The sequence below is a fragment of the Bolinopsis microptera genome, chromosome 5, assembly GCF_026151205.1.
Source record: "Bolinopsis microptera isolate Bmic1 chromosome 5, MBARI_Bmic_1.0, whole genome shotgun sequence".
NCBI classification, from domain to species: Eukaryota; Metazoa; Ctenophora; class Tentaculata; order Lobata; family Bolinopsidae; genus Bolinopsis; species Bolinopsis microptera.
In genome coordinates this window covers 11,517,945-11,529,337 of record NC_087076.1, presented here as the reverse complement: position 1 = coordinate 11,529,337, position 11,393 = coordinate 11,517,945, and the positions used below count along the sequence as shown (strand labels likewise).

Genomic DNA, 11,393 nt, shown 5'->3' with positions numbered 1-11,393 from the left:
GAGAAAAGAAACGTTTATAATATAATATATATATATATATGTTATATAAACATAATTCCCTAAACACCAATAAATTGTGCGCATTGCATTGCATGGCAGCAGTTTTTTTTTCAAAATTCATGAACCGAGATCAATCTGTATAATAACTGTATCAAAATAACTGTGCATCAAAATTTATTTAGAACATTAAAAGAGTAGATGTTCCTTATTGAATTTTGGTCGATACACATGAGCTAATAGTACAAAATTAAGCAAATGTAATTAATACTATTTCATATTACATATCTTAAATCTTAATTTAAGTCGGTTAGTCGGATGTGCTTTCAATCGAGATAATATAGTTCATAGTTAGTATATAATTGATAATAAGTAAGTATATCATGTATTGTGTTGATTGTTGATACATGTTTCGTATCCCAATATCAGAGATATTCGGCGCGCGAAAAGTGGCATGCAACGTATGTCAAGTATTGTGTATAGTGCGCGCCATTGTTTAATATATGTTGTCATGGATACAAATTAAAAAGCACGCGCCACACGTGCGTCAGATTTGGGTTACTTTTTGTTTTATTTAGGCTATTCGTTTGGATTTTAAAATTTCAGAGATTTTATCAACCTGTTAGATGCAACAATAGAAGACAGTTATTATTTAGTAGCAACAAATGGTTTAATCTGCAAGGATCTGATCTCAGCCATCGAGCAAATCATAAAATGCCCAGTAAATGTCTTGTCAAACAGCCCTACGACAGCCGTACTTTTAAATCTTCGAATGTGTTTTTGAGGATTCCGGTCACCCAAGACAAGCACAATGCACAGGAAAGGTTCGGAGCTAATTCAGTTCAATCAAACAACATACAAGTCGATTTTCTTCTAATATCAGAACTTTCTAATTGATCTTGAACTATGGATCAATATTCTACATTGTATATCATATAAATTGGAGTTGGATTATGAATATCCCAACTTTGCAGCTTGAAAGCAACAGCATGGGAGAGTCACAGAGGGACATGGGGTACTGCAATATACGAGCACCCGATGCAGAATGCAACTCATGATGACATGAGCCAACTCAAGAACGTAATGAGAGCCGCTAAGCTGCCACCTTGCTCCTTAAAGGGCCACAGGCACTATGGAGCTCTAGCAGAGCCAGTGTAAGTATTATGGTCAAATGACCAAATATTTTCGGTTATCAAAATTTGTCACAAATTTTATGTACAAAACAGTGATCTTCTAAGTTCTAGCAAATATAAAATCTAGCAGGACTAAATTTGCATTACTGTCGATTGATAACAGTTTGAACATCATCATCACCATCATCATCATTCGGTTGTAACATGAGCATCCTGCAGATCGCTACTAGAGGGAAGCATTGACGTAGTGCAGAAAGGAGCCGCTTCAACGTACAAGAATCTTGTAGATAGCGAGGTTATGGGTCGCACTGCAACTAAACAGAGATCATTGAATTCGGACTGGAACAATACCGAGACGGTTCGTTTTCCTTGGGAGAATTTAGAAGTTAACCCTCCTCTTTAAATTATGTTGAGGCATAACTATAAAATGTCCCTAGTTAAAGCTAGGTAAGGCTGATCTTATGAAATTTTACTGCTGGACCAGAACATTTCACTGAACAAAAATAAAATTTCAGATAATGCAGCTTCACACCCAAGCCTGTCTCGAGTATGTGACGAGCTTGCAAGTGGCGACCGGCAAGTCTACGATGGGGAGCGATTATGTGGAACATAAAACAGCTTACCTTTACCAACCCCTACCAACCAGTGCTACAAAATCTGTCAGAACACCTTTCGCTAAGCAAATCAGTGAGTTCAACAAAATTACATTTCGTATAGTTCCATCAAAAATTGTGTAATACCACAGAAAATCTGAAAATTCACACAAACTGACGTCCACCACTTTCTAAATCACATTAAATGACTTCAGAGAAACAACAGAAAAAATACAACAATCTGATAAAATCCTACTACAAAGAACTCTCCTCCAAGTCACCTCCTGCAGCACAGCCCCAAACAAAACGACCCCGGTCATCTGCTAAAAAGAGTAGGTGCAGGTCAACAACCCCCATTTCCGAGAATACAAAAACAATGCACCCCAGAAGGTCAAGATCAGCTATGTTGCGAGCTGTTTCCGAAGCTACAAGCACAAGTGAGGTCTCCTGCAGTCTCGCTGTGCTGCCCGCCACACAATTCGTGAGTTAACTTTAATGAGCTGCTAATAGTATTAGTAAGGCATTAATTATGTTATTGTTAATGACTCTGCGACCGCACCGCTCGTAGTATCACATTAAATTCTTACTGTATCTAACCTGGAGAAGAAATTTGACCCAATGAAATGCACAAAAATTATTGTTTGTAATTTAATAATTCCCTCGTACATTACACCCGCATTGTCTAGGAAACATCTAAAACGAGGGAGCAGAGGGTGACAGCGAAAGTAACAGATGCTGTGGCAAACAGGCAGATGAACTTAAGGCGATCCAATCTTGCTGTCAAATCAAATGTTAGTAGTTTAGTACTCGCGTGTCAAATGTTGATCCTGTTTTAAACTGAACTGTCATGGCGGACCAATCATTCCCAAACTTAATGTGGTTAGAAATAGAATATGAATTATTTCCACAATGCGAATACGACTCACAATATGATCACACCAGGTTCATCATGTGCCACAAGTTCAATACTTCTTATCTGAGACGAGAGCAACACAGACAGACGGAGGTCTAAAGCAGGGAATCAATCCACGATGGCCACCATCCAGCCAGAGTGACAACCCTGACAAGATCGGGAATCCCTACCTAAGACTTCCCCTAGCTATCAACACTCTCATACATACTTCTCCGGTAAATGTTTTTGAATGATAACTTCATATAAGTTTTGTCCTCGCAGCAACTTTGTTCTAATATTGTGAACCAGTATACTCAGGACAACATTGCTGATAACATATTACTAACTCTAATACACCAGGAGCAAAAGGAAGCTCCAAGCTTCACAGACAAAGGCGTACAGGTGTCAGAAAATCAGAACCTCCCAACTGACTCTCCTAAACTACCGAATATCAAGGATACCAGCTGTATGAAAAGCCAAGCTCACAAAGAGTACAACAAAGAACACAAGTCAGATTGGGTACCGAGGATTTGGGATTACAACTACCTTCTATTCCATTTGAACCGCCGTGATCAAAACCCCGATGGGACGAACCTTATCAGCTGCCACGGTTCCCGCATGAACGGGCTTATAGGATAATATTTTTAGAATAAATACACAGATATTGATTGTTTCGTTTAATCTTAAAACATAATTTGATAATTGTATACGTAACACCGGTACACACAAGACGGCCCCATCACAAAGATGGTTAAAATATCAATCTTCCTTCAAAGCTTTCGTCGACTCATTAATTCTGTATCACTCACGCGTTTGTAACAACTTGAGGAATAACAAATAAAAATAATACCAATAATAACGTGTCATAATACAGAATATTTTACAGCGCCTACAAAAATAACATGATCCAGCAGGTAGGCCAATGGAATCAGAGCTTATTTTTCGATCATATCCAACAACTCGATGTAAAACCCATCAAATTAAGTTAAAAAGTTCTTATTAAAACAAACCACAATCTCAAACGGACGGCTAACGACTAAGTATTTTGGAGATCTAAGTTCGAGTTAGTTGGATAGCGCAACTGATGTGGGTGTGGTGATCTAAAAAAGTGAGTCTAGAAGAATAGCGTGCTCATTCCTCCCATTTCGCTCTGCTCCTTTACGAATATCTCGAAGTATTGGTAGATGATTGTAACTGCCAACAGAATTCCAGTTCCAGATCCGATAGCACCTGATCAATGAGATAAATTAATAATAGCAAACTATGTCGACTGAACTGTGTATGAGTTCAGATACGATATAAAAGTTCATTGAATACAGTAAAAATAGAACTATGTATAGAGCAATGTATGTTGTACCAGGGTACACTAGCGTGAATACGCACCTAAGAAGTCAGCGAGTACTGAGAGAGCTCCAATACAGAGACCACCGAATGCAGCAGCAGTGGGGATGTATCTGTTGAGTTCGTGAACCATGCTCTTCTCACGATGTCCTCTCATCAACATCTGCTGGTCTCTCAGCTGCCTTGCTACGTCCTGAAAATATTTCGGATAAGTTGACTTTGAAACCACGTATTCGACTGAAATTTGTACCGAAACCTGTTGCTCACTGATATAATTTAAAATATGAGAACGATTAAAAATTGAACTCACCTTAGCGGAGGATCCGCTGACGTCAATCCAGGTTTTGGAGAGGAAGGCACAAGATCCCAGCATGAAGATAATGTAGATGATAGCGTGTATCGGATCGGTTATGATATGACCTATCGTCTCAGGAGGGGACAGGTAGTAACACAAACCTCCAATAGGATATCTCTGATAACCACTTTCCTGAAAATAAAAGATGTTAAAAACATTTAAAGTTAACGACAAGGAATTGTGCGCTGGATTTGCACAATTTGCAGCGTGGCAAAATCTAGCAGCCAGCTCGAAAACGACAGCTCAGCAAATTAGCGCGCGCTGTTGCGCGCATACTCTGAATGTTTACAATATAGACCTTTTGACACAAGCTCGCAAAATATTGCAGTGCAAATGGTCGCCGCGTTGTACAAGATGAGGTGTATAGAGCAAGGTGAGGTGTATAAAACAAGGACGTGACGTAATAACAGCTTGTATTTACAAACAAAGTAGTGTCATCAAAGATTTCACTTACCGCCCAGGTTCCGATGAGGTTGACAAATACATTTCCAGCAAACTTCGAGGACAGGATCTGAAATGGATACATAGTTAGGTTATAGGTTATTCGGAAGTTTGGTTCAATTAAGACGGTTCCAGATGAAGTGGTTTGTTTACAGTTTTATCTTTGAACACGCACATCTAGAAGGACATTAAATCGAGATATATTAGGGACTGTCCTTATATAAACAACTCGGACAAAGACTTCCACTGAGTAAGAAATTAATCATACGGCTGCGGTCAACAATTATCGTGGTAACAGTAATTATGGTTATAGTAGATGAAAAGAAGTCAGAACTAACTTATTCTATAGATAAACCGTGCAAGTAATTACAATGGAATGCGGATAAAATATACCTCGCAAGAGATGCGGGTTTATTGTTTAAGCTCGATCGTTTGGCGGATAGGCGTAGATTGGATGTCGAGTATTGGTATCGCTCAAAGTATAAATGCGTATTAAGGTGACGTAAGGTAGATGACGTAAGATAGATGACAGAAGATAGATCTCCAAATAGACTATCAGTTTCACGATAAGTTGATACCATTTCAGATGTATTTCGATACAACTAAACAGACTATTTCAGAATCTATGTATAATCTAGATCTAAGATGGACAACCAGCTTTTAATTGTTCGATTCCTTTCTTGATAAGATTTGTGAATGAAATTATCTAGGGAATCAAGATGTATTACTTTTAGCGTTAAACATTCCATACACGTGGCCATCTTTTACAGATTTGAAGTAATTAAAATCCATGTGAGATACAGTGTTAATATAAAGGGTTAAATGTTTTACTCAAGAGTATTCTCCTGAAATACTACCATTCTAAATCTAAGGCAGTTAAAGGTTGGGTCAGTGGATCAAGGTAGAGAATAATATTATGCTTCTAAAAGTTCCAAATGGGAATAAGATTATTTATTCCATGCTGTCAGTTCTTTATAGATATGGATACCGGTGGGGAGGTGAAGCATATATTTTGACAACTGACAGACATTAACTGATCAGCTTCGACTGTTAATCAGTCAAACCCCAGAATCACAGTCACGTGTCAAAATATATCAACTCCCCACCACAATCCACATAAATTAGCAGTGCTTTTCGGTAAGCTTCAACTTGAGTGGGTCACCATGCCATTCAAAGCTTAGTTAGTAATATCCAGGGTGTCATAACCACGACTTTGTTACGCCAGAAATGAGTTGTGTAAGGTAAAGTGCATTATGAGAAGCCTAATTTCGAGAAATCAAATGGGGTATCTAATAGTCACCATCTGTGTATCTCCACATTTGTGACACCAAGATCACTCCGGGCATAATGCATATAATATCTCACATACGGAGAATAAATAATAGAGATACAGGACTTTCCTCAATATTCCCAGTGTTCCCAATATTCCCGGAGAGTGCCACAGTGTTCCCCAATATTCCCAGTGTTCCCAAGTGTATCCAATATTCCCGGAGTGTGTCCCAGTGTTCCCCAATATTCCCGGAGTGTGTCCCAGTGTTCCTCGGTGTCCCAATATTCCACAGTGTTCCCCAATATTCCCAGTGTTTCCAATATTCCCGGAGTGTGTCTCAGTGTTCCCAATATTCCCAGTGTTCCCAATATTCCCGGAGTGTGTCCCAGTGTTTCTCAGTGTTCCCAATATTCCCGGACTGTGTCCCGATCCCAGTGTTCTCAATATTCCCAGTGTTCTCAATATTCCTAGTGTTCCTCAGTGGTCTCAATATTCCCAGAGTGTGCCCCAGTATCCCCTAATATTCCCGGAGTTTGTCTTGGTCCCAATAGTGAATGTTGGTTGAGTTCCAGTGTGCTCCAAGTGTGTATCGACGGGTCACCAAGTTAACGTACAGCGAATCTTACAACTTTTAAAACAGAATGAGCCCAACATGCAACATGATCAATTCCAAATCTAGTTCACAACTTCCTACAACAGTAACCCCAGATTACCTAAGACGTCATAACGTGATTTAAAAAATAATAAATACCGTAAATTCTTACCTGAGACAGGAAGTAGATGTTAGAGACAAGAGCAGACTGAAGGATGATGGGGATGTTGGATGTGTAGAACAACTTGATGGGGTAGCTGGAGTACTGACCTCGATAACGGGCTGACTTGATTGGTAGATCCACTCGGAAACCCTGAAACATTCAGAAGTGTTAAGTACTGCCAGAAAGAAAGAAAATGTGTACAATTGAAATTGGAAGATTTGTATTTTGATACGGACTGCCTCTACCATAGCAACTTTTCTATTGACCCTCCGCATCAGAAAGAACTGCATTTACAGAATATCACGACGATAATCAGCCATTTTGATGTCATCTTGCATATTTATCAAAGTCAAAGAGCAAGTGCCATATATCCTCAATAATGGATTATGTTAAATAATTAGAACTTTAGCTTTCGCATCGTTTTCCAAATTTTATTTGTTTTGTGCAGGATGAAATAGAATATTTATCCTAAGCTATGTTTTCTCATGAAATTACGGCAATGTTGTTGGAGAATTATCTCACGCGCACGTAAACAAAGCTTTATCATAGAATTAGTAGGGAGTGTAAACTAGCAATGTAAGTAATTGATCAGCGGAAACTTGACACCTCATTCCAACTAGCCACGTGTATTAGCGGAGGAATAGTGGAAGTGAAATCTAACTCACTTGGAAGTAGATGACGATAAGGAAGACAGCGACGGTTGCCATCAGGTTCATCAAGTTGGGCAGGTTTTGTCTGTAGAAAGCTTCACGGAGGCCTCTTACTTTGTCAGTCCTGGTAGCGAGCAAATGGAAGAGGGCAATGACTGCTCCTTCGAATTCGGTACCTTTACCAGTGTTGATTGTGGCAGGTGAGAACGCCTTCCAGACGATAGTTTCGCAGATGTTGGTAGCGATAAACAGAGAAATACTGAGGATTGTATTCGTCAATTGTCATACTTATATCTTACGAAATCAAAAACAGATAAAATCAGATCTGTTTCCATGACCTCTGTGTGGTTAAAATGAAGATAGAAAAAAAGGTTTAATGTTAAGTATCAAATGAGGATAAACTAAGCTTACCCAGATCCGAGACCGTATCCTTTCTGCAGAAGTTCATCCAGAAGAAGGACGATAAGTCCGGCACAGAGGAGCTGGATAATGATAAGCAGACAGATTCCCATTCCGAGATCAGCGGGCTCACCATACATACCAGTAACAACGTACACAATAGCTTGACATACTGTTATCAGCATACCGAACACTGTAAATATTGATTGTTTAAGAAAAGAGTCATTTGATTATATTCATAATATCGAGTTTTAGTTAGAGATGAATGACTGTCAACAATAGAAAGGTTAAAATATCGCAATAACAGCTTTATTAGTACATTAATGTTGGATAGTTGAAAAGTGAACTTACGTTTTTGAGCTCCGTTGAAGAGGGCCCGATCCTTGACAGAATCACCTACTTCAATAATCTTAGTTCCAGCAAGAAGCTAAGGGAATGAAAATCATTAGCGGGGTTTGAAAAGGTGTTAAAGAATTGACAAACATAACGGTGATAACAGTTCAAACAATAATACTAAACTCTCGTAGTAGCTGGTTTGGCACGTACCTGCATAATAAGACCTGATGTTACGATGGGTGAAATTCCTAACTCCATAAGAGTTCCTCTATTAGAAGCCATAATAACTCTCAACCAGTAGAAAGGATCTGCGGATTCAGATGACATAATACCGAAAAGGGGAATCTGACAACACACCAGGAAGATGAAAAGTGTTATGGCAGTCCATAGCACTTTCTCTCTGAATTGAATCTGAAAGGTTAAAATTCATAAATTTAGGGTCGGGGACTTGAAAACATTGATATGTTATAAATGAGAACAGAGAAAAGTTCATAATTTTAATCGTGTTTAACCATCTGAAACTGATTTGATAGCGAAGAGTAGAAATCATAGACGGGGAACTTAATGTAGCTACTAGTGCATATTACGGACATCTTACAGATTTCCGTTATCTCTGAACGATCCTTCGCTAGAAAAACCGCAAGGTGAACAAACATTACACCTCGAACTTACCTTTCGTTCTGGCTTTGAGACCTCAGGCAAAAATGAGCAGAAGGGCTGCAGATATTCCAAAATTTTGACTGAAATGATTTAATTAAATTTACAGTTAAGATTTAAGAATAGTAAAGATGGTCATTCATTGATAATTGCGTCAACTGTTAGTTTTAATGTAAGTTAAGATGTACGGACGAACATCGATTTAAGTCTAATTTAAAGTGAGTAATCAAAAATCCCCTAAATGAAGCTATTGAGAGAATTTAAGAACTTACATCCCATGGTGAAAGAGGATAATCAATACAACAATGTGGGTAAAATGTTCAAGTGGCACCAATCTATAATGGCATAACGTTCCAAAACAACTATCAAATACAAACTAAGGAGTGACGTGTGTCCAACACATAAGAAGGGAGCAACATTTTATCCAACGCGAAAACTGCAAACTATCATCGTTTTAATTATGGCTAGGTTATGCGCGGCGTACGAATAATAATTGAAATCAAAGCACAAAGGGTGCGTAAAAATGCAAAATAATATCAAATATTAAATACATCATAATAAATTCAAGCTACCAAAATCATAAATCGTGCTGTATTTTTCAGGACTGAAAATTGGCGATAAACTACTGCAGTACCTGGAGGGGGATATTTAAAACATATAAGTGATTCGAAAGATTTTATTACCAGGAGCTTTTAAAATACTTGTGTAAATCGTCTTCAAATCGTACTTGGTACTGCAGTACTTCATATTCAATCATGATCAAAGTTATATTTGTAGGTTTATAACCTACCAGGACGCGCGCCGAGTTTATGAGTTGGAGTTGGACTCGTCAACGGTCCTGGAACAAATATTTTACGAGTACAGAGGATCACCCTTCAAACATTAAAATTACATATATAAATTCGATAAGAGAACTTCGCCCCGCCAATTTTATTTTATTCTTGATTCTACGCTTTGCGCAAACTATTATTATTGCTTCACATCAAAGACGAAATCGTTGTTTTGCTTTGAATCTGAAAGGGTCGCAATCAATTTAATTATATTAAATACATTGTCATGGACATTAAACATTTCGATTTTATCGTTTATACTGAAACGGCGGCACTATATTATTTCTGAATTACATTATATTATATTGCTTGAGAAACATTATATTACTTGTTTAATTGACGATGTCAATTCATCGCAGCTCGGCGCGGCACAGTAGCGCATCTCGCCGATCTAGCGATGTCTTGTCATACGTTGTATCGTGAAAACTCTACACTATAGTGAAGCGACAGTGGGGGTCCGGGGTCACCACGTGATACAAGCGATGTCGCTGTGAGAAGCCTCTTTGAGTGCACGGCGCGGCACAGTAAAGTATCGCGCTACAAATTTCTTGTCACTTGTGAAACATTATATTACTTAGGTCTCTTGTGAAACATTATATTACTTGTCACTTGTGAAACATTGTAGGTTTTATATATTGACCATTGTTATTTTCCAATATTTTCGCCGAGTTGCGAGTAATTATTCATATAGCCATCATGATCTGAGTTTACGCGCGCGCGCGCGTATTTCATGTGCATATGACGCGCTTGTTCACAAATAATATAATGTTTCACAAGTAATATAATGTTTCACTTAACGGGTGATACTCGTAAAATATTTGTTCCATGGCCATATATTAGGACCGTCGACGAGTCCAACTCGGCGCGCGTCCTGGTAGGTTATAAACCTTTGACGGATGTTACTCGTCTAAATTTCTTCGAAGTAGCGCGCGCCGCTTTCTTCTCGAAATGTTAGCCCGACGGCAAGTGCTACGAAGTAGCGCGCGCCGGGCTAGACCATTAACAATGGTCAACTCGCAACTCGGCGAAAATATTGGAAAATGGCGATGTAGTTGCAATAAACATAATTTGATGCGCGGCCCGGCGTAGGCCAGTACGCAGTTCATAGTGCATTGCACAGCGCGCTACAAGGGTAAAACCATTTCGTATTATAGCTCAAAAATCGTCAAAATCCCAGTACAAACTTGACAGTTGTGAGTTAAAGTTAAACAACATCTTTTATTTATTACCTAATTAAGTAAAATAGGTAAAATTTCTTGTTTAAGTTTAAATTTAATTAAATGCTTGCGTTGACATACGTTGCATGCCACTTTTCGAGCGCGAAGTGCGCGCCGCATTGAGCAATAATTTAAATAAAAAAGATTAGGGCTGAGGTCGAAAAGAATCGCATGTTACCATATGAAGTTTAAGTACTAAGCTGGCAATATAATAGTTGATAATATTTACTCATTGTTGGACTGATCCAGCACGCTACTTCGCGCGCGCGAAAAATGGGGAAAAATCTAATGTATACAAAGTGCAAAGTGTATCAAAGATCAATATCAGGATATTGCAATAAATTTATTCATTATTATAGCATCAATCATATTAGCGACAAGAGAAACGCAATTTCTGGACGTGATATAATATGTGCAATATTTGATCTGGTCGTAAATTATCAACAAAAGATTGATGCAATTTCGGACCGCCGCAGTCCGCACACTTAACATTTATTTAAAGATCGAGCGCTACCAAACATACTTTT

General features: G+C 38.5%; 2 protein-coding genes across 2 annotated transcripts; one reads left to right on the top strand and one right to left on the bottom strand.

The window, feature by feature from the left end:
* The first annotated feature begins 538 nt into the window (after window positions 1-538).
* On the top strand, window positions 539-3,277 carry LOC134814844 (uncharacterized). Its single transcript, XM_063823141.1, has 8 exons — window positions 539-821; window positions 972-1,151; window positions 1,350-1,488; window positions 1,646-1,817; window positions 1,939-2,204; window positions 2,410-2,514; window positions 2,666-2,851; window positions 2,976-3,277. Exons 1-8 carry the CDS (start codon window positions 712-714, stop codon window positions 3,252-3,254), a joined length of 1,437 nt encoding a protein of 478 aa, XP_063679211.1. The 5' UTR covers window positions 539-711; the 3' UTR covers window positions 3,255-3,277.
* Window positions 3,278-3,279: 2 nt separating this feature from the next.
* LOC134814845 (protein transport protein Sec61 subunit alpha) lies at window positions 3,280-9,320 on the bottom strand. The gene is made up of 11 exons (XM_063823142.1): window positions 9,092-9,320; window positions 8,835-8,902; window positions 8,373-8,573; window positions 8,178-8,253; window positions 7,839-8,019; window positions 7,443-7,686; window positions 6,787-6,927; window positions 4,766-4,822; window positions 4,267-4,443; window positions 3,999-4,149; window positions 3,280-3,845 (listed from the first exon to the last, which is right to left on the bottom strand). The coding sequence occupies exons 1-11, from the start codon at window positions 9,096-9,098 to the stop codon at window positions 3,730-3,732; spliced, it is 1,419 nt and encodes a 472-aa protein (XP_063679212.1). The 5' UTR covers window positions 9,099-9,320; the 3' UTR covers window positions 3,280-3,729.
* Between the last annotated feature and the right edge of the window lie 2,073 nt (window positions 9,321-11,393).

Bases quoted from the DNA above. Each gene is read 5' to 3' on its own strand.
- LOC134814844 (XM_063823141.1), top strand. From the start codon at position 712: ATGCCCAGTAAATGTCTTGTCAAACAGCCCTACGACAGCCGTACTTTT. The intron at 1,152-1,349 runs GTAAGTATTATG...AGCATCCTGCAG, and splicing joins GGAGCTCTAGCAGAGCCAGT to ATCGCTACTAGAGGGAAGCA. The intron at 2,205-2,409 runs GTGAGTTAACTT...CGCATTGTCTAG, and splicing joins TGCTGCCCGCCACACAATTC to GAAACATCTAAAACGAGGGA.
- LOC134814845 (XM_063823142.1), bottom strand. The intron at 7,687-7,838 runs GTAAGCTTAGTT...TACAATCCTCAG, and splicing joins GGATACGGTCTCGGATCTGG to TATTTCTCTGTTTATCGCTA. The intron at 6,928-7,442 runs GTGAGTTAGATT...TGAATGTTTCAG, and splicing joins TTATCGTCATCTACTTCCAA to GGTTTCCGAGTGGATCTACC.